The sequence below is a fragment of the Solea senegalensis genome, linkage group LG1 (assembly GCF_019176455.1).
Source record: "Solea senegalensis isolate Sse05_10M linkage group LG1, IFAPA_SoseM_1, whole genome shotgun sequence".
Lineage (NCBI taxonomy): Eukaryota > Metazoa > Chordata > Actinopteri > Pleuronectiformes > Soleidae > Solea > Solea senegalensis.
This window is the reverse complement of record NC_058021.1, coordinates 18,179,401-18,202,367: the sequence shown is the minus strand read 5'-3', so window position 1 is coordinate 18,202,367 and position 22,967 is coordinate 18,179,401. Positions and strand designations below refer to the sequence as shown.

The window sequence follows — 22,967 nt, the reverse complement described above, 5'->3', positions numbered from 1 at the left end:
CTCCACCAAATCAGCTAAATTGACTGGTAACATTTTTCCATTCCGTGTTCAAGAGAAATTAGCTAGAGCATGAGCAACTTAAACTTTTGAACAACAAAAAAATATGCAAAAAATAAAATTTATTCGGTAAATCACAGCATAAAGAATTGAAATACAATAAATTAAGCATAAAGAAAAGTCAAAACTAATAAACTGTAACTACAAAACGACAAGTATGTGATGGGTTAAAGGTCTTTGAGTACACTCGTGAGTCGTTTAATTTTTTCTTCCATGATCCTCTTGTTAGTTTCCGTCTCCTCCAGGAGCTGACGCATCTCATCCTCCACTTCAAACACCTAAGGAACACGCGCGCACACACACACACACACACACACACGTTTGCGCTTTATTCATAGTGACGATCCTCAGACATAACACATTCCCTAGTCACTTACCCTAACCTTAACCATCACAACTAAGTGCCTTATCCTAACCTTTACCCTAACCTAAAGTCAATTATAACCCTAGCCCCCAAAAAGCCCTTTAAAGATGTGAAGACCAGCCAAAATGTCCTCACTGCGTAAGGTTTGTTTTTTTAGGTCCTCACAAAGCAACAAATACAAGAACACACAAATAACACAACCTCAGCTGGAGCAGAGACATGTGGCTTTTTACATATGTCCAAAAATGATGGGACAAATGAAGAAAATGGGCATGAGTAGATGAATGGAATGATTTTTAATGTTTTAAATCATAGCGTTGTCCAAACATTCTAAAACCTCCCATTGAAATGACAGGGTTTTCTTTTCATTTTTTCTCAGATTAACAAAGTGTCATGAATTGAAAGGTCTGCTGCGTGAAAACGACTCGCTTTGTCAAACCTTTCACTAATGCACTGATATTTCCCATTATGTGCAGAATGATGAGTAAAAGGTTTCTGTAGCTGCCTCATAATCACCTGTAACCATTGGTAACCACTAGGAGAAGCAGTAAATGATTAGGAAAAATAATATTGCTGCACCACCTTACTAAAACGGAGGGCTAGACTTTGAACAACTGTTCTGCCTCCCAATAATCTAGAAAAGCCAGGCATTTCTGTGGTAACTGTTGATATTTTACCTTCTGATTGGCTTGTTGGATCTGCCTCTGCTTTTCATTAGCCTGTCGCAGCAGCTCAGCTTGATGAGCGCTCTGGACAGACTCCAGTTGTCGCCGAAAAGCATCATCCACACAGCGCAACTTCTCTACAGCAGCTCTGCAGACAGATGATCATAAATAACACATAATGTGCAAGATAATTGGATTGTGTGTAAACTGCCTTTGGAACTATGATCATCTACATTTTATGTTGAATGGCCCCAGAAATGAAACACTGACATAAATCTCTTTTATTAAAATGATATCACACTCCAGTTCCCGTCTCAAGGACAATATCACCAACCTCCTAAATCACGATGATTATCATGACTACTAATGAAATATTCAAAACTGTTGCCTCTTCAGGTTTTGGCTGATGATTGAATATCTCATGGTTATACTGACACGACCCTTGTTGTGGATGTCGTGGTCAAATGCTGTGTTATTTCTGAGCCACGAGAATCAACTCTAAGCAGATAACGAAAGTGCTTTAATAGTTTGATACAAAGCCACTCTGCTCGGCCTGAAGCTTACTTGTGTACTTCTGTTGCTTTATCTCTTTCTTCGAGGAGCAAGCGTTCCTTGGAATCAAAGTTCTCCTTCATGCGCTTCACCTGGCTCTCCAACCGAGTGAGAAGCTCTGCCTTCCCCTTCCACTTTGCACTTGAATCACTAAAAAGGACAAACACAACAAACGAGAAGAAAGTGTTGTTTCAGAAAGTAGCTGCGACATTAATGTTTCATCACCATCGGCAGCCGTTCGACCATAATGAAGGTTTGGATTAAGTCGTAAAATATTAAATTTTACTTTTACGTAGTAAATATAGTCAGTGTACTCAACGTACACTGACTATAACTAGTAAAAAAACAGCTATTATTAGCAAAGGTTTGTGGATTTCATATCAGGATGCAGATTAAATATTCTATCCTTGTCTCTTCCTCTTGCCTGTAAGCTCTTTTGACTTCCTCAAGTTCTGCCTCCTTGTCCCCCAGCTGCCGTTTCAGCTCCTCCTTGCGCAGGCTGAGATGATCGAGCTGCTCTCTCAGCTCTTCCTGCTGAGCCTTTTCCTCCTCCTGTTGCTGCTGGAGCCTCTTGTGGGACTGTGCTGCCTCCTCACGCAGCCTACGAATATGATCATCACGCTCTTGCAGAGCCTTTACAGCCGAAAGATTGAGGTGACGGATTTAAAAAAAAAGGAGAAAAAGATAAATACATCCACACTAACTTAAAACATGTAAAACTTGTAAAACACTCAAATATAGGTTTGAAGGTTTGAAGAACTGTCAGGGTGCAGTAGGATGGTTGTTTAACTACCTCTTTGAGTTTGCGGATGGTCTCTGTCTGGTCATCAATGATTTTGGCTTTGATTTTGAGGGCATCATTCTCTCTCTCATTCTGTTTCTTCTGTGTCTCAAGCTCAGTGCTCAGCACTTCTATCCTGGCCTCCAGGCGCCCACGATCCTGAGCTAAAGACACTCCTATCAAAGAGGAAAAAAAAAAAACTCATTTTAATGACAGCACTGATGAAACTGCATTAAAAAAATCCAGTACCCTAATAAATGTTTTGTTTTCAGAATCTGTTAATGCAAATAAATATAACCACTAGATGTCAGGCTAATACAAATCATAAATTTTGAACAGAAAGTAAGGAAATTTGTGTTTGGTTGATTTTTACTTTGTTGTAACAATGCTTCATGGCAATAAATCTTACACCGTTGGAAAGCCTGCTTATTTCCCTTTTGTGGGTGTCGCCCATGAAAAACTTGCCAAGATTTAAAAGCCTGTTACAAACAAAGAAATTATCGACTTAACACAAATTTCCTTACGTTATGTGCCAAGTTTACAAGACACAGTACAATAACTTTTAAGCCAAAGACATATCCATCTCCATCATTCTGACTCTATAAGTGTTAACCGTGACTCACTGGCTGAACCATTGCAGGGTAAGATATAGTCTGACAGTCCACAGTAATAAGTAATCTTGACCATCAGTGCTATGGACCGTACTGCTGATTCAAAGTGGATGAGTGTCGTCCAGAATGACTCCCACCTTGCTGAGCAAGCTCTTGGCCCCAGATTCGCCTCTCTGCCCTGAGGCCGTCGATCACCGACTCTTGAGCAGTGAGCTGAGACAGCAGTCGCGTCTTGTCTTTCTTCAGCAACTCCAGCTGCAGGCTGAGACGCCGGTCCTTCTCCACCTCTGTTTCCAAGGAGTGCAGACGGCTCTGTCAGGGGGGCAGAGAGACTATATTAATTATCGTTTGCCACCTCTCATGGCTGGCAGATGGAAACGCAGCGGGACCATTCAATATTCATGTTGTCTCAAGGTAATCAGTCGCATTGTTTTGTTTAAAGGGACAGACGAATGGCCCAGATGTGGTCATCTCCACATCTGATTCGGATAATTGCTTTTAATTTAGCTGGAGGGTCTGGAAAGACGTGCCGCTGTACCTTTAAATCAGTGACAGCGTCTCTCTTGGCTTTGATGAGCTCTGCAATTCGGTTCTTCTGCTCTTTGACCATGGCTGTGAGCTCCTGCACCAAAGAGCCAGATTTCTTCTCCCTCTGCTGGGACTGGGCGAGCAACGCCTTGAGCTGCATCAGCTCTGCAGTCATCTGATCAAAAGCGTCCTTCACCTGCAGAAGCAGAATGTGTCTGAATGTGAATGAGACATCAACGAGTTACACAGAGTGAAGGGCCTTTAGTTCAAGCATCGCCTGGTTAGACAGTTTTATCATGTCACATTTTAAGTCTCAATAACAGGTTTACAGAAAGCAATCTTTTAAAGGTTTTCATGAGTGAACTATGGCTGGCAATCTGTACCTCATTCAGACTTTTCCCAAAGGTCAAAGGTTTGGAGTTAAACCAGACAACAACAAGCTACAGCAATCAAGAGTAAGATTACATTTTGTGCAGGGGGTGAATGAAATTGATGAGAAAGAATGAGGAAGAACACATTCATTCAAATCCAACCCTTTTGTATCTCTCTTTCTGTATAACTTTCCTCCTGTAGTAATCACAGAACACTTGTCCGCAGTCAAATGATCCTAATTCAATCTCAGCTTTCACCAGTAGAGTGTAAAAATTGTATCAAATCAATTTGAGAATGGAGGTCATTTCTGGTTCAATCATTTCATTTTTTTTTCATCAGTGGGACTACACAAAGGCCAGCTGTGTGGCTGTTTTGCGGACCTCATAGAAGCGAGCAGCTTCGATGGTGAGTGCCATGCGGAACTCGTCCTCCAGAGCGGCGTACTGCTTCCTGCCATCTGCCAGTTTCTCCTGCAGCTCCGCTTCCCTGTGAGCACCTCTCTGTTCCACTAATGTAACTTCTTTTGCCACTGCCTCACGGAAATCTGCCCCGCCAGGCTGCAACCGCAACTCCAGCTGTTTTCTGGGAAACAAATGTAAAAAGCACTGGTATGATTCACAGGCAACTGAGGCTTTGACACACACAGGACTGTCTTCAGTATGTAAATTGTAGGTGAAACTATGAAATCATAAAATGTTCTAAAGACTAAAGCACACACAAAATGTTTGGATGCAATCCTCAAAATTAATATAGTGATATTTACACATTTTGTTTGCATGCAACAATGATAATACTTTAAACACATGCAAATAATCCCAAAATAGAGGAATCAAATTAAAATTAGAGCAAACATGAGGTCAAACATGATCTAATCACTTTCATTTATGATTAGTGTATTTAGGCTTTTCATTGGGAGTGACCAGGATGGACAGGATTAGAAATGAGCATATTTGAGGAACGGCGCAGGTTGAATGGTTTGTAGTTAAAGTAAGAAAGTCAAGGTTTAAATGGTAAAATAATAGTAGGAGAGTGCACAATCATAGAAGTCAAGGAGGTAGAAGCCGGTTCAGCCTACTGTTTTACTCATTAGTCATATCGGGGGATCTTGGCATGTTTGCTGATATCTGATAATACATTTTAAAGCCAATATCAGCCAATACCAACATTAAATTGTGTAAAAACTTTAACATGGTTTTTCAACTTTTTTTTTCATTACAATCCCAAAATACTTATGGAGACATTTGACCCACTGACACCCTCTCACCTCCCAACAAATGAGAATTAACACATCAATTTATTTAAAACAACAAAGAAAAAGAAATCTAATTTTAGCAGTAAATAATGCACCTGTGTGGGTCATGACTGCTCATGCTTAGATGCCGAATAAGAAAGTTAGAGTTAGAGTGCAGAGAGGAGAGTAAACAACTCATATAAAGGTTTTCTGGCAGCACTGAGCATTAAAGCCTCCGGATGTACCTGTGCTCTTGTTCTCTGGCTGCGAGCAGTTCCTGCAGCTGCTGCACTTTGTCTTTGTGCTGGCGCACGGAGACTCTCTGAATGTCCAACTCCCTCTTCAGAACTGCTGCCCTGTTTTCCACTTCCTGGTGATGCTTCATCTGTGAATGGTTAGTACCTATTTTCTTTAACCAGCCTGACACAATGAAGGACCCCTTTGCGGTGAATCCTAAATCACTCTGAAGGCTGGGTCACACAAATACTGGACTAGTCTAAACAAAAACGTTGGCAGTGACCGATATTTGATATGTTCAGAAATCAACTAAATCAACTTGCTCTGGTTTCTAGAATCATCAGAATGAATGTGCAGTACTTGGTGTCAAAAATTACGGAAGTTTTACAGAAGTTTTATCAGGTGTGCCGAAGCAACTCCTGTACCTCTTCAGCCTGCTGGCGAGCCCTGAGTGCCTCTCCGTGGGATATGCTTTCCTCAAGTCGCTGAAGTGCAATCTTGTGTTGTTCGTCACTGCTGCGGGCCTTTTCCAGCTGCTGGCTGAGGGACTGACACCTCCCCTCCAGCTCCTCAACACGATTCTGCAGCTCACAGTGCCCCGATCGCTCCTTCAGCAACAATTCTTTCAGTCTATGTGGGAAGAAAAGCATGATGAGGGTGTATAAGAGAAGCAGGAGTAATACCTTGAATGTGTCTTACTGCGTATGGAAATTACTGCAGGCAACAAAATGTGATAGCCTGTGAAATGAAGAAATCTGTTCTTGTAACACAGTCAAAATTTTATCTCAAGAAGGAAAAATGGAAATGCAGTGAGGAGGGACGGCAATATAAAAACAGCAATCTGCTGGAGAGACAAACAACTGAAAAGAGTAAGATGGGACACAAACAATACAACTAAGACTTGTGAACTGAAGGGCGAGACCGACTAATGATGAGCAGGGGAGTCAACAATCACATCTGTATGCTGTGTCATTAGAAGTGGCAGTTAAGACTGATTCATAAAATACTGCTGACATATGCTTGTCACAAGGCTTGTAATTAGAACCATAATGCAGATTTATGTGAGAAAAATGAAGACAGTGCACACAACAGTTTCACCAGACCCGCTGTATCTAAGCAGTGCAGGAAGACAGAGATAGGGATATTTAATTATAGATAATTACTGTATAGCTTCTGCAATGAAAATGGGAGGTATAATATGAAGATGGATGGGTACATGGGTGTATTACCGTTTTTTTGTTTGTGTTTTTAAATAATTAATAGCTGTTTTAATCACACCACTGCAGGCGTACCTAAAGGTTTTATTGTGATAGAGTCAAAATATGTGCTTCATTTCATTATAGGCTATGGCTCAATGATAATGATCAATTTTAATTGGTAGGATGGACAACCATGATCTCAGGGGAGCCAACACCAGAGATCATGAGAGTAGAAATGGATGAGAAGTCATTATGCAGTTGACAGATAAAATCCACAGAGATGAGGTCAATTATGCCATTTCATCAAATCTGATTTGGAGCAGCTGCGCTGATTTGTGTGGGAGTTTGTATGCCGAGTGCATGCATGCACTACATTGTCTCTCCCATAGACTGTACAAAATGGACTTGGGTCTTCCTGTTTGCTGCCTGAGGCCAACCTAGAAGTGAGAATATCTTGAGTAGCCATCAGGGTGTACCGTAAGTATAGTGGGAAAATGAGCCTACATCTCACTTGATCTCACAACAACAGTAAACACAGTTTCAGGTTTCCCTATGTTCCCACTTAGAGGGAAATTGATGATAAAGCACAGCGCATATGAGGGGATACAAGTGTCACAAGTGACATCACCTGGTTGCAAGCTTCACAACAGGAGTTTGTATTGAAACCGGAAGACTACATCTATTTTATATACAGTCTATGGTCTCTCCTCTTACCTGTCTGTGGTGTGCAAGGCCATGCTCTGAAGGTCTTTTTCCTCACTGACTTTTGTCTGGACGCACTTTAGCTCTTCTGTTAGCTTCCTCACAGCCTGCTCAGCTTTCCAACGTCTCTCCCTTTCCTGGTCACGCTCCTCCACGATAGTCTGAACCACACGCAGACACAAAAGCACACTGCCTTAAAACACCGAGTTATACAGACACCAGGCATTGCTTTATCATACATTGTTATAATTGCTGATTTAATTGTTGTGGACCTCCTTTGTCAGGTTTCTGGATAACAAAATAATTATTAACCGACAAGGAAATATTTAAATCTTGAATGAGTGGTGTAATTTTTTGTTACTAAATAAGCATGATACCTGAAATGTCTATATATCAGGTTATGAAGTTAAAAATACAACAATTGTTTTGGATGTTATAATGTCATCTTTAAAAGCATTAAGTACAAATGTAGCTTTTACAGAGACATTGGTCCAGTCACAGCGGATGTCTCCTGTCCTCTTGTCAGGGGCCATAACCTTTTTTATATTATACTCATTCAATGAAAATAGAAACTGCCACTCAATGTGCAGGTGACCTATCCATCCTGTACCCTGTAGGTTTCCGCCTCCTCATTGGACTTGCTTTTCACATTGCCTGAGGCCTTAGCAGATCTCAAAGGTCCACTCCTTGTTGACCCTGCAGTGTCTAAACTCCCTGTGCCACCAGGCTTCTTCCTCGGGCCCACAGCAGACATTGAACTCCTCTGTTTATGATTCTCCTGGTCGCTGCACACAAAGCAAAGGCACAGAACCAGCTGTAAAATCGATAAAAAATCGCCCTCAAGCTTGAGTATGGCTCAATGAAGGTTAAACCAGAAGACTTATTCACTTTGGTAGGAAAGCAAACTTTAAACATAAAATTGAATTTTGGAAGTCGTGTTTTACAATCACCCTGCTTTTGATGAGGCATAAGAAAAGGGAGTGGACGACAGTAGAGCAGTCATTAATCATGGCAGAGAGATGACAGCCGTTAATGACAGCTGTACATTTCATCTTAGAAGAAGAGAAGTTTTAGCTCTTCATTAATCAGAGAAAAACATTTATCACTTCCCTTCAGCTGAGAGGTGAAAGAATCTCCTCTATATTCAAGATACTTGATGAATTGTGTATAAAATAAGAATACGCAGATTTGCAGATATGGTGTTTGATTGTTATGGATGAAAGCCTCATCGTAACTTTGCAATAAACACACTTCCTCAGCACTTTGTTGTGGTGTGCAATAAAACCTAAAATAAAGACAATAAAAACAGGTGAGTTTTAAAACTACTTTGGAGGAATGGTGGCCTTTGTGTATGTCTGCAGGTGGTGAATCACCTGTCAGATTTATTTCTTAACCCCTTGCTGGGCATCGTTTTGTTGCTGTGATGTTTGGGGATCCTGCTATGTCTCGTGTTTTCCTTCCCGCTGTCACATTCACTCTCTGACGTGCGGTCCGTGTCCCTCTTGGCTTTCCGTAATGTCACCACAGCATTAGTAGAGTGAGTGGATTTGTCACCAGCAGGGGCCTGAGAACACGTAACACACATCAGTAAGATCATATGTTTGTACAGACACACGGGTCATATTTGACTGATACAGCAGCGACATATATGGATATGGATAAATGTGAGACTACAGGTAACATACAGCCTTAAGCGCAATGAGCGGGGAGGGTGGTGTGGAAGGCCAAGAAGTATTTATCCCAATCAAGATCCAAACACTGTTTCCCCTCTCCTTTCGGAGATGGCTGGCTGATATGACCTTAGTCGTACAGATGGAAAGACTCAGGTTTATGACAACTAATTCAATTGGAAAGTTCTCGGCTATTTGGGACTCATTTCCTGTCTACTGTACCTAGACGAGATCAAGGCAGGGTGAGAGCCTTGTCTGGCCACTCTCTGAGATGCAGTGCACAACATTTGCGAGCACTTTGTATTTGCATAGCTGGTAGTTTACTTCAGCATTATAATTTTCCAAGTAGGGTTGCATATTCATCTCTTCATTCATTCAAAAATTTGTGATTTTTTTTGTATTTCGTTTTTATCTCGTTACCTATTCTTGCTTCGTGCAAACATGGCACAAATACTTTGTATTTTAATAAATGACTCAGTGGCTTTCGACAGTGTTGCATAAGCACCTGCTGGATGAGCTGGGACACCTGGTGCTCCAGTTTCCTGATGCGTTGTTCATTAATGGGGTCTCCTGGATCAGCCACAGTGGAACACTCCGGTTGTGCAGCTGGCTCTGTGACTGCTTCAGAGATCTGCCGATGAAACTGGGTCAGTACCTTGTCAATGTTGGGTGTGGTGAGAGGGCCATCTCCTCTAAGCTGCAATGAAAACTTCAATTGATTTTTTTCCAACTGACAAGTAATGTGTAAAGTAACTTCTTAGTTAAATCATCAAAGTTTAACTCATCTAGTATAAATCAAAGAATTTACAGTGTGTTCCAACTGTTCAGTCTTATTTTAGCTATGTACAGTACTTGTGATATAAAGGACTATATATATATAAAGAAATTACAATTTCACTTGTGTCTGAAGAAAGCAGCAGGTCCACATAGTTCTCCAGACCAGGAATATCACAGGGACTGCTTGGACCAAGATGTGACGGATTTCCAAGCCGATCTAGTCCATCCAGGACAGAGATCTGTGGCAACGACTGCATAACAATCTCCCAGTAAGCTGCAACATGAGAGATATATTAAAAAACATGATCAGAATGGATTTGCCTCATCATTCATTAATACATCTTCCACCTCTGACAGAAGGTTATATTTTATCAGTATATATTTGTTGTTTGCTTAATGTAAGCACATAAGAATAATTGAACGGGGTAAGTTTAATAGAACAGTAAGTTTGCAAATACATGCACACTATTTCAGAATTGGCCAACTAGTGGTAGATGGCTTTACTAAAGCGACAACCTTTATGCTGTTTATGATGCATAGAATAATGAAAAAATCTATATCCTTTATGCTGTTTATGATGCATAGAGTAATGAAATAATCTATATTGAAATAAATTATCTCTCTTCGTCATGTGCACAACTGATGCTCCTAACACTGTATCTAAACATGTATTGACAACAAAGGCTGTTATAATCCTTTACGTACATTGACTTAAAGAAATGCTGCAGTTAATAAACCATGCAGAGGAAGACATAGATAATGTCTTCACGTTAATGCAAATGCTGTCAATCTGAAAGTGTAAAAAAGGGAACATAAGTGCATAAAGATAAGCAGACTACAACTATTACTGTCAGTTATTCTGTTTCAGTTAGGGCTAAACGATTCCAAATAAATATCTATTTGCGCAAATTTTCCCACAATTTTGAGGGAATGGTTATTTTTACATAATTGTTTGCATTTTCATTGAATAACATTTAAAATGATTACTGTGTGACATTTGTGCAGATCTGTGTGAAAAAAGATCTTTAGTCTGACTGTGCAGGTCAATATTGAGTGACTTCCACTGTGCTTCTCTGAAAAGAGGGTCAGCAATTTTGGGAAATCTAGCAAATGTCGTCTAGATTAATATGATGCTCAATTGAATAATGTTTGCCTAAAATATCAGAAAATGACTATAAATCACAATTCCATTATCACACTGTTGATTTTCCTGTCAATAGACTGAGTTAATTTGACTAACACAGATTCAAAACTTTGTGACAAGTCTTGAAAAAAGTGCACAGTATAGCCGAGAATAGATTAGAGATAAGATAAGATATTAACCGTTAATTAACACAGATAACAAGGCTATTTACGACAATATAACATATTTATTCCCTACCTTGTGATCTACACACAGGGTTGCCTCTGCCATCCTGACTTAAAGTGACTTCTCTTAAGCTTTGCAATCCCAGCAGGCACTGCAGCAGGTGATCAATGCAGTCCAGGTGGTTGCTATGGAGACTGAGGTGCTTCAACTTGTACTCCGTGCCATTAAGATACAACAGCCCTAATGAGAATAGAAGGAACATCACTGCTATGATAATTACTTATCTTTTTTTCCCCCATTTGAATGATGAGAAAAAAAAACTCTGTTTAGTCAGTATTGAACTCACCAGTGAGGTTATTTATTCGATTGTAGGAAAGGTTTAATCTTGTTAGGTTTACAAGGCCATTCAATCCTAGGAAATAAGGAGTGGGTTATTAACGTCTGAGTGATTATTTTGCTCACAAAGCTGTGACAGCAACATCAGAGTAAACACAAGAGCCAGGAGTGGAGAATGATTACATGGAGAACTCCCACAAACTTACAACAATTACTGTCCAACTAAAACTCACCTTCAACCTTTGTGATTAAGTTACAGGATAAATTCAATGTCCTCAAGGCAGCGAGGGAACTCAGACCCTCAATGTTGGAAATGCAATTGGAGGAAAGGTCTAAGTGCCGCAGGTGCCAAGCTGAGGTCAGGCCCTCGATCCTCGGGATGCGATTGCAGTGCAGATTGAGTGATGACACCGTGGGACTCCGTGGAATATCCAGCAGACTAGATCAATCAATGAGGTAGAAAATATTCACCACAAAAAAAGCTTTATCACTTAGTTCCCAGTTACTACCGTTTCCTAAACGTTGTAGGGTGGAAAGGAAACCAACAATCACTTGATTAACCAATGGCTGCTCAATCAATCATTAATTGGGGGGGGACTGTGAGAGGAAGCTGAAGTGCCTGGAGAGAACCCTCTCACACACACACAAAGAGATTTTTCTATCTATCTCTGAAAAATCTTCATGGAGTGATCTGCCTCTGCACATTAGACAGGCGTCTTTTTTCTGTGTTTTTTCGTCTCTTCTTAAAATCCATTTCTTCTCCTTGGCTTCAGAAACCCTATAACTGACTGCATATAATCCATATTATATGCAGTCATTATTGCACAATTTTTTTTCCCACTGTTGTACATTTTACATTTTATGTTTATAATATTTTCTTGTACTGGTGCTATGTCGAAACAATTTCCCCTTGGTGATGAATAAAGTATTTCTATTCTATTCTATTATATACAAAAAAAATATATTTTCTTGTTTTTATTGTATGGCTGTTGTTTTTATTTACTTGTTGTTTTTGTCTCATGTGAGCTGTAATGTATTTTATTTAATCTTCTACACAGCATTTTGGTCCATTGTGGTTGTTCTAAAGCACTTTACAAATAAAGCTGGATTGGTCAAAACAACAGCCAGTACTTAAATCTGCTCTTGGTCTCTCTCTTCTCCACAACATCTTGTCATTTCACCCCAGCCAGCAGAAGCAGACAGCTGCATATTAGTTCTTGATAGATTTATTGAGTTTTTTTCTCGCCACTGAGGCCAAGTGCATTGTTATTGTGCTAACTGCTGGGTTTAATGTAACTGTAAGTTTAATGTACTTTATCATACAATTTTCTGTATTTGTATGATTTCGGGGGAAAACATTGTGCTTTTTCCTCCTTTGTTTTCCATTTCACAGATTAAATAAAATACATATAAACATACATACAATGCAGTCGCACAGAAGAAACTATCAAACAGTACAGAAAATTGCGTTAGTTTCTTACACAATGTACCAATAACAATAATTTTCTGTCAAATAAACTAGTACTTTATTTGAATTGAAAAGGCTGTTTTATTTACCTTGTTATATTCTTGTCAATAAGACTCAGCTCATTGTCCCCCATAACGATGACGTAAGTCACAGTTATCTCGTATTGTCCGAGTGTTCTTGACGCAATAATATGTTTAGCTCAGGTAGCTAGCGGCTTAGCAAAAGTTTACTATCGACCGCTCGAAAGAGGCTAAGTCATCCAGAACCGTGCCCCAACGACATTTCCAAAAACTGGAGGAAGACCAAGCGCAGCGCTAAACTGTCCAATGACCAAAGAAGCACTTTTGAAGTTGGCAAACTATTTCTCTTATTGTTGGTTTCAGCCTCTGTCGAGTTGAAGTAGCCGCCTCTGCCATTGCGCTTCCTGTTTCGTGACGTCACAAACAGCAACATCCGGGACTCAGGATGTTGCAGGATTTTGAGTGGGAGTTTTTTGTGTGTACTAAATTTCACACACATAAGTAGAAATTTTCAAAAATGTCCCCCTGGTTTTATTTATTTATGTATATTCTATGAGGAATATAAACCTACATATTCCTATTTAGGTTGGTAGGTAGGGTTGTGTTGCCTCTTAGAAGTAGATATTGATAGCAGAAACACAGTTTCTGGTGCAAGTCAAACTATGCAAAATACAAAATAAAAAACAAACAAGACTTAAAAATAATAAATATAAATTATATATAATAATATAATAAAATATAATTAAAAAATATTAGAATGCATATTATACTACTAGTAATAGGAACAATGTATTAGAATAAAATATAGTTACAGTTGGAATGTTTGATTTATTCAGTGGCAATAAATTAAACATATTGATCTTTTTATGAGTCCTTTATCTACAATATAAATGAATACAATCCCTTACATTATAATCCATGAGTGACTTATTAGCCTTGTGAAACAATGCCTGTGCAGAGTTGTGTACAGTATTCTGCTCAACAATGACAAATCACAGCTGCATCAAAGATCCTGACCCCTATTATACTCATAATTCAACCAGCGACTTCACAAGCTGGCGATTGATTCAGTTCATCACACACTGAACCATATTAGAGCCGCTGCATGACAGATCATTGTGCTCAGTGGCTGCTAGCCAGTGATGATGCAAGCAATTATACCTGCAACCCTGCCAGTGGCCCTCCTTAACCTGTGAAAATGATGATCTGGTGCTAATGAAGTGAATGAATTAGAAATGCCATCTGTTGCTGCTCTGCCATCACAGTCTGGATTTTTCACAGGCTGGAGAGTTCAAGGGCACTGCATTAAAAAATTGGATGAATAATATTTTTACAGCCAATTAGAGGATAGGTGTTATCATGTATACTCTATAATTAAACTTGAACATGTGACATTCTGTCTCTTTAAATCTTGTCACGTTTTGTTTTGTTGATTAAGCAGTAAATTCCACACAAAATATAAATATTATTGTTAACACCGTACAAAACACAAAACAAGCCCCACAATACTTACCATGTATTAACCAATGTTAATTTATTTGTGTTCTTGTGGGGCTTGTTTTGTGTACTGTTGTTTATTAATGCTCCTTGAGACCCGTAAAGGGAGAAGAGTCACAAAGAAGATTAATAAAGGGTAATATGGTTAATACATGTATGCTTGATTATAGTTAAGTAACACTTGTTCCGTATTCCCATACTTTAATGAAGTCACAACTTTACAATAAGACTCACAAGCTTTAGAAATGCTTACCAAAGTGAAGTTGTGATTTTTTTTTTATAGGTCTGTTATACATAGATGAAATGTCACGTAATTAAGAGAAACAAATGTTCAACTTTAGACACGGGGGAAAATACATTTATAGTTACATAAAGCTTTAATTAACTGTCACTTAAGAGGTATTACTGACAGTAGCTTTATGCACAACTGCGATTGAAAAAAAGAAACAACTGCGATCTGAAAAGATGGACAACCGTGAAACAACCCATGTCTCTTTATTATTTAGGACACACACATACACTATTCTTTTCCTATCGCTTCCTCACTTGGCTTTGCTTTAACCTGTGTGAATAACTGACAAAGTTGTTTGAGCTCTATTGTCAAGGGATGCTTGATATTGTACATTATTTGTGTACTGCAATATAGTAAAAATGGTAGCTTTACAGGCCCTTGCATAATATACAAATTCTTAGATGGATAAAATGATAGCTTGCTTGCTAGCTGATAGCTTGCAAGCTGTAAACGGTTAATTTGCACTCAGCACTCAGCTCTGTTAGCACTAATAACTGAAATACACTTAGCTATTGCGTGTGTTCGTGCTCTTTGATTGTTCATTGTTCTGTCAGGCTGTTAATGTGTGTTTTACACTGTTCTCTTTTCATGTCATTTCATTTCTCTTGCGGTTCTGTGTTTTTCTGTTTTTCTAATTACTGTTTTCACAGTGTGGCACAGTTTGTTATGATTTGAGTTATAAGTCTTCGTGCCTTGCTGTCTTGCCTGTAAATGTAACAGGCTGTTCTGAATCATGTATAGATTTCATTGTTTGTAGAGTCACACTGTTACACCGTTGTCCATGGATGAGCCTCTTGGCTAACCCTGGTCAAATTTACAAAAAATGTTTATCAATAAACTACATTTTAATAAATAACCTGTCTGCTTGTTTTTTAGTTGTTTGGGGAAAAAACGCCACAACAACGCTTCATTTTGTTGAGAGGAATGGGTTTACTTAAAAAATAAAAAGATAAATCACCTAAAAGCTAGACAGCCACATTTTTTTAACATGCTGATAGTAAAAAATAAACATCTTCTGATTAACATAAACATAATTTAAAACACATATTGTGTATAACGGTGACAAAAGTAATGTGCGTACAGCAGTGCAGCGACATGGTGAATAAATGACAAACTGTACCTTTCAGCAAAGTGTACAAACAAAGCAAATGGCGTAATTATCAGTGTCCCTCATACATTCATGTACAGCTCTCTGCCAGCATCGTGGCTCGTCACAGTTTTCAAAGCGAAGAAAAAGAACAAACAACAAACGTACATCTGCAGGACAACAAAGGAGGGCATCTCATGGTTCATCTGATTGATCACATAATCACATTTCTTTATACACAATACTGACCAAAATATATCAATCACACAATATACTGTATTGTTCAGATTTTTCAGACAGCCAATCACTCTGAAGGTTAAGAATCGCTCTTTGAAGTTGATCTTGCAGTAGTTTGGAGAATGTCAATAACCAGCGTTTTGATGAAGTACACATCACGAGCGTCATGTTCTGACGAGGCAAACAAGCAACAAACGAGTTTGGAACACCTGTCTTTGCTTTCCTTTAATTTCAAATGAACCTCCTTGATGAAGGAGGCTGCGCTGGTATCTGTTCCTCCAACTTAATCTACTGAAGGCTTCATTTCTTTAGACTTGAAAAAAGGGACAAAAGAACAGAAGACAGATGTGAACATTCACAGAAAACAGATGTAGACAATCTTCTGGACAGATGGGGACATGTCAGCTATTAAAATAGTCTAATCCCAAGAGCTCCTGATATTACCTGCAACTACACAGACAGATGCACCAGGACCCAAACAGCTCATTTTGTCATGAGCTTAATTATCCATCTTGTGAAAAAAAGATTTCTGTTATCTGGCACTTGAGGACAGCAGGAAGAAAATGTCAGCAAAGAGGATAATTAAATCTCATCGCTATTTGTACACACAAAGAATTCCAGTGGAGATTTAAATATATATATATATATATATTTAAATATGGGGGTGGAGTGGCTCAGTGGTTAAGACCCTACCTTGTGTACCAAAGACATCATGGTCGCAAGTTCGATACCACCCCTGGCTAATTGTACTTGATTCCATTGTAAGTCGCTTTGGATAAAAGCGTCTGCTAAATGACATGTAATGTAATGTAATGTAAATATCGTTTTATGTAAAGCGTGGATGAAACAGAGTTGCATCTGTGCGGTGCTTCAGGCAGTCATCAGTAATAACTGCAGAGAAGCCGCCTCTCCATATGCCCACAGGTACAGAGCACGCTGCACTGAAACGAACAGTGGGGAAGATTAGACAGGAAGGCGATGATCGCTGTTCCTCACACTCTCACTCCTTTTAAAAGTAGAGAAAGAGGTTGCAGATTGTTTGAGCCACTGTTGCTGCCATCTATAAGGGCATCAAAACATGTACAAAGGGTAGTGTGTTTGTTGCCAGACCTTATCCTGAGCCAATCACATAGGGCGAAAGAAGGGGTAAGCCATGGACCGGACACCTATGGGCAAGTGTGCCAGTGTGCCAGTTTGCCTAATTTGCCTAATTTGCCTAATTTGCCTAATTTGCCTAATCCCCAACTCTGCATGTTTTTGGACTGTTGGAGGAAAACGAAGAACCTGGAGAAAACCCCCGCACACACGGGGAGACCTCCATGCAGAAAGGCAGCTGAGAGGGCTATAATATATAAATATAACATTAGAAGCCCAAATCACTTTTTGGCAACTACATAACTGCATGTTACTGTTTGCACTAGCCTTTTAAGAGTTTAAGTAATATCTGGAATTTTATTGTGTAATATAAAACGACTAAAGACTGACCTTCCTCAGTTGTCGATGTCTGATATGTGGTTGTCTATCTGCAAGAAAAATACAGTTTTGATATTAACACAGACAAAGGAATGAATACAATTATAGCATTGTGCCATGTTACCACATCACCACCAAAAAAAGTCTTTCTTCCATGGACCATAACCTACAGTACATCTCCAGAATATGCTTCCAAGTTTGTGTAGGAGTTGCATGCTCTCATCTCACTCTTCCTTTCCAGACGTGTTGGAGAACCTATACAGGGTGTCTACAGGTTTCATTTAAGACCTCTTTAAATTAAATTCAAGACCAAATGTACAATAGAAATGCACAAGTATTCCTTATCTTGAGTATTCCGTCTTCCTCTCCTTCTCTTCAACTTTAATGCTGCAGCGCTAACTAACGCTCATAGGTGCATATCGCCACATGTTGTGCCGAGGTGTGTAGCCAGGATTTAAATAATGGTGGTTTAACAACATAGCACATACTGTACATTAAAATTTAAGATTAAAAAAAATTTATGACCCCATCTATCCTACCGCTTTAGCCTCCTCCGGCACTGTACCAATGTCAGCTGACATTCTGCAGTAATGAAAACATCAATAGAAATAATGTTGCTTAAATCTTACATACTGGACCTTTAATACGTCTAGCAGACAGACAAATAGGCCAAAATATCAAGTGGTACAAAAGACTTGACTTCAGAGGTGAGAGAACTCACTCACTAGTTGGCAGAGAAGAAAGCTACTTGGCCTGCTCACCATGTCACTGGTGCCTTCATCTTCAAAGTCGTCTTCACCACCGTCCGTCATCTCCCCCGCCTCCACCTCGGCTGCCCCCTCCGCTTCCTCTTCACCAGAATGGTCTGCTGCATCACCATGGAGACGTTCACACATCTCCTCTTGTTTCCTCTGCATCTCTGGCAAGGGCGAGCAAGAACTAGCAATTAACAGCAGAACATTACAGATTTATTGAACTACGCTTTCTCTTAGACGAGACACTCTGTAAGCTTTTTTAATATACCTTATAGCCCTTCATCCTTTCCCCTTAAAGACCATGTGTGTCTTTTATGTCTGTTGCTCGTGAGCAGTCTGTCTTTTACTCCTCCAGCAGACAGTCCTCCCTCCCTGCCTCCCTCCCTCCCTCCCCTCCCCTCTGTCAAAGCTTACCCGTGTCGGAGCGATGCTGCCTCTCAAACTTCTCCAGCCTTCCCAGCAGTGAGTCGATCTTGGTCTTGATCTGTGACAGCTCCTTTTTGATTGTGAGGAGCTGGTCTGTCTTCACTGTCAGCACACATTAAGGAGGGTTCAAAAGGAAAAGTAAATGTGTTGTTTCAACGAGTAGACAGACAGAGCTGCGGCAGGGCACTGTGCTTTACTTTGACACATCTCAAAGAGCAAGTTTGTCAGATATCAGTGTGAAATCGATGGACGGTGGGAAAAAGAAGTGTGTAGTGCCTCAATCATTCATATGTTTTAGCGTCTGCAAGTTGAAAATACATCAACTAACAATTAATAACTGGACAGTAACATTGCAAAGAGATTTTAATCTGAGTAATATCATTTTATTTTTATTCGTATCCTCACCTCCGTCTTTTATCTGTGCCTGTTCTCCTGAAGTATTTCAAATTGAACTGAATATTATAGTCAGCTGAGGGCAGTGCCACACGCTGTAAACATCTTATGAGGGCGGTTATTTACGGTAATTCCAACATTAGCAGTCATTTTGAAAAACGTTTGAGGGAAATATCCGGCAGATACTTCACACTCCACAGTGTTTAGCAGATGTGCTGGCAGCGTGTTGTGGGTTCATTGGAGGCTGCTCTGATTGGTGAGAATGAGTCATCTAGATGCTAAACTGCAGATAAACTGCAGCCTGGTGATTACTACAGTCAGAGTCAGTTGAGTCATTAAACATACAGTAAGACATTGGAGCAGCTTTAAATGTCATGTTCTTGAATGTGGCAGAAACAAGTAGAGAAAACAAAGGTGACTGTTACCAACAGTTTAGGTGTAATAGCCTCTAAATATGACGGTTCAGATTACCGTCTTAACTGTTTTGTCTCCTGTGGAAAAACAATGAAGTCATTCAGGGACATAAATGGAGAAGAGAACATACGTTTAGTGCTTGTGATGGAAGAGCCAGCGTTGATCGCTCGGGAGGAGGACGAGGAGGAGGAAGAAGAGGCCGAACAAGCTCTGACAGGAAAGGAGGACTTGGCTCTGCGCGTGGACGGCACGAGTAGGCGCGAGCGTTTGATGGGGATCACAGCCCGGGTCGGAGGCACGACACGACCATGGTACTCAAAGAGTCTGAGGACACATGAAAAAATGTGTCATGCTGTGTTTCCATCGTGGTACGGCTGGGTTTGGCACAGCACGGTGCGGCTTGGAATGGTGACGTCGTACCGGTGCAGCGACAACTAACGGCGACACTGAACGCGACACAATAGACGAAAATGACGGACATCCAGCAACTCTTTTTTTCCTGCTCGGTTTGTGGCTGTCTGGCCTTGTTTGGACTCTGATCAGAATCTGATCTTCCTGACCAACTGTTCACATTATATATTGCAAGTGATCCGATCCGATCTGCACGTGTCCACATTATTGCCATTGTCTAGTCTCGTCTTCCACGTGGATTTCTATAGTCACGCAAAAACAAGCAGTCTAAACAAAATAAACAAAATGGACGACAGAAGTCTGTGCCTGTTTCTGTCCCAAATGATTATGTGGAGCCACAGTGCAAACTCTCTACTGTCTACTGCTGTGTCGATTGTTTAACGTGCCTCAAATTCCATTTCTCCGGCTCTACGTCTTTGTTTTCATAATAGTCTCCCTGACAAGTAGACGATGTCAAGACACTTTGAAATCCTATCTGAGGGACCGAGACGTTTCCAATTTCATGGAAACCACCTCTGTATGTGGTTTGAATCAGCATTGGAACAATCTGATGTCACATGTTTTTTAAGATGTCCAGGCTGACAAAAAAAATCAAGCTAGATACAATCTGGATATGCTTAAAAATCTGATTTGGGCTGCAGTGTAAACAAGACGTCAAGCTTTGTATGAGAATAGATGGGATATTTACACGGATCACAAGGGAGTGACATTTTTCTGTTGCACCATCAGCTGTCGAGGGTGAAGCTACACGTACCGTAGCATTTTATTCTGGCCCAAGGGAAGAGAACCGAAGAATGTTGGGCCCGGTTATTTTGGTAGCGCTCCTAACGGAAATGCAAATGAAAACGTATCATACACGGCTTCACAGTGCAGTAAAAATAGGATTCAAAGTGAGAGGGCAGTCTGGATTAATTACAGGTAGTGTGAACAGCAGTTTGTTGCTGTTACCCCCGCCGAGCCTAGACGTTGTTATCTGAGCAACAAGAAATCTTAACAAAGCACCTAATAGACAAACGGCGAAAGATGCCTGAACAATAGCGGGTCATATTGAACGATGCCACAGCTAGTCAATCAAATCCCGTTTCCTTTTGCCGGCGAGATATCAAATTGCCAAAATAGCAATAATGACTGGAAGCAGAAGGATTCCACTCTGAGGGAAATTGTGAAGCAGAGGAAGTAAACAAACCAATGAAAATGTCAGAAGGAAGATGCATTCTTTGCCTTGCTAGTGCAAATGACCAGCCGGGGGAGTATCTGACATTCAGTACTCGTCTATGCGGATAAAAGCATCATTAGTAAGCCCAGCGGAAAGTAAAAAAACTGCTATGACATTCATTATGGCTATGATAATGTAGTTACTTTGCCTCAGATGGAAATGGGGCTATTCTGCTGCAAACTCATCTTTATCTAAGGAGCTGTCTTGAAAAGAGAGGAGGGTGAAGGGCAAAAATGAGAACATGGAGATTGAAGAAGGCGGCTGACGTTAATAATAAACTAAAAACAAACACAAAGACATACTTTACACCCTAACTTTACTGTTATATTATATACCAGTGGCACCAGATGATCCCCTGTACATACCTGCTGTAGTAATCATCTCTGTAGAAGTCATAGTCAAACTCGTAGCCACTGTGAACACAGAAAAAGAAAAATGTATTTTATTTATTATTTTATTTTTATTTTGCTTTCTTAGAGTTAGAAGAAAACACTCCTGAGGCCGGTTAACTTCAGAAGCTTACAAATGAACACTTTATAGTCTTTATAACATTCTGTTTGCTTTTTATCTATGATGGTTTATGTGCTAGAATATTAGGTTACATGCCGAGCTGACAGGTCCAGGATTTGCAGCACAGAACATTATCAGTTGAATCACGTAGCTCTTGCCTTAAAAACATGTCTCCTTTATATATAATATTTTATTCAGGTGTTTTTGCTCAGCGAAACCATCTCACGGCTCTATTGCTTCACATTTAGTCTGCACACGAGAGGCGTTGTTTGTTTGTTTGTGCCGTCTGTCTCTCCCAAAATATTCGACTAACCGTAAAAACACCTTCTTTGAAAAAAAATTAATTTAGTTAATATAGTGTTTAGTGGATTTTCTGTGCTTCACATTGAACTTGAAATGGTCTAAAAACTAGTGAATATGTAAAAGCAATAAGCACAAAATTGGTGGTGCTGCAATGTAAGCAATATCCTATCTGCACAAAAACACAAATGTAGATTTTTCCTCCAGTGACTTGTTCCTCCACATTCCTACGTTCCTCTAAACAACTAAAATATTGCTTTATTTGACTCATCAATGTTAAATAAAGTTGCTGTGTATAGACAAAAAACAACCGTAACAACTTTTCCACGCGCTTTTCCACGATACAGTTCCGGCACGGCACGGCTCAATCTAGATCCAGAGTATTGTATTTCCATTACTATAATCATAGAACGGCTGCATGAAACTGCAGTGACATTGTTTTATATGTGACACACACACTGGTGACTTGTGAAAGCAGTTGTTCTTGGTGTAACTGAATCATTAGACTCAGTTAATTAAAAAGATTTGTTAGCACAGACTCCTTCTGACACAGTCACTGAACTGAAATACGGCAGATGGGGTTGTGATGCAGCTCGTGATCGACGCTTCCGGCAGTGCTCATGCTAAATACACCAGACTCCTCTGTTAAATGTTGACAATTTTAAACATTTCCTTGCTAAATGATGGAGATTCAGGACTTGGTTTCGGTTTGATTCTTTTTTCAGACGTCACACTCATGACTCTTCCAGTGATGACACTCTCTGACCAATCAGTGGCCGAGCAGTCTAATGACGCCACATATAGCATCGGTTCAGCCAGAGTACCAGGTACTATCACTCATGGAAAAAGTGCTGAGGCGAGTCGTGCTGGAACTGTGTTGTGGAAAAGCGCCATTAATGTCACGTTACAAATTAAATGTTAGCGCAATTACATAAATGTACATGAAGTAAGAGTATGACATTACAATTCTGTTGTTGTTCTGACCTGGATTTTCTGGGGATGAGCCAAAGTGATACTAAAAATCACACAAAAACTAAAAATCCAATATATCGTATGCTTCACTATGACTGTAAAAAT

General features: G+C 39.9%; 2 protein-coding genes across 4 annotated transcripts in view; both read right to left on the bottom strand.

Moving 5' to 3' along the window:
• Positions 1–102: 102 nt before the first annotated feature.
• On the bottom strand, positions 103–13,326 carry lrrcc1 (leucine rich repeat and coiled-coil centrosomal protein 1). Of its 2 annotated transcripts, none has more exons than XM_044021202.1 (19): positions 12,949–13,326; positions 11,625–11,830; positions 11,402–11,467; positions 11,128–11,295; positions 9,860–10,020; positions 9,475–9,666; positions 8,673–8,863; positions 7,910–8,084; positions 7,312–7,460; positions 5,824–6,028; positions 5,407–5,546; positions 4,311–4,512; positions 3,569–3,754; positions 3,168–3,342; positions 2,432–2,595; positions 2,063–2,271; positions 1,651–1,788; positions 1,099–1,234; positions 103–335 (listed from the first exon to the last, which is right to left on the bottom strand). In XM_044021202.1, the coding sequence occupies exons 1-19, from the start codon at positions 12,990–12,992 to the stop codon at positions 225–227; spliced, it is 3,018 nt and encodes a 1,005-aa protein (XP_043877137.1). In that variant the 5' UTR covers positions 12,993–13,326; the 3' UTR covers positions 103–224. The 2 variants fall into 2 exon arrangements, with proteins under 2 accessions (XP_043877137.1, XP_043877144.1); XM_044021209.1 differs by having other exon boundaries at positions 9,475–9,600; positions 12,949–13,325.
• A 2,337-nt stretch (positions 13,327–15,663) lies between these two features.
• LOC122766492 (RNA-binding Raly-like protein) overlaps positions 15,664–22,967 on the bottom strand; it is a 50,167-nt gene continuing 42,863 nt past the window's right edge. For both annotated transcript variants that reach the window (XM_044021411.1, XM_044021402.1), the window contains exons 4-9: positions 21,446–21,493; positions 19,584–19,777; positions 18,635–18,748; positions 18,227–18,384; positions 17,478–17,515; positions 15,664–16,305 (exon numbers count right to left, since the gene is read on the bottom strand). In XM_044021411.1, coding sequence (XP_043877346.1) covers positions 17,483–17,515; positions 18,227–18,384; positions 18,635–18,748; positions 19,584–19,777; positions 21,446–21,493 — 547 coding nt within the window. In that variant the 3' untranslated portion in view covers positions 15,664–16,305; positions 17,478–17,482. The remainder of the gene's footprint in view (positions 16,306–17,477; positions 17,516–18,226; positions 18,385–18,634; positions 18,749–19,583; positions 19,778–21,445; positions 21,494–22,967) is intronic.

Excerpts from the sequence above, each read along its gene's own strand:
- lrrcc1 (XM_044021202.1), bottom strand. The coding sequence starts at position 12,992 with ATGGGGGACAATGAGCTGAGTCTTATTGACAAGAATATAACAAG. Across the intron at positions 4,513-5,406 it reads GCCAGAGAACAAGAGCACAG|AAAACAGCTGGAGTTGCGGT; the intron begins GTACATCCGGAG and ends TTTGTTTCCCAG. Across the intron at positions 1,789-2,062 it reads GAAGTCAAAAGAGCTTACAG|TGATTCAAGTGCAAAGTGGA; the intron begins GCAAGAGGAAGA and ends TGTCCTTTTTAG.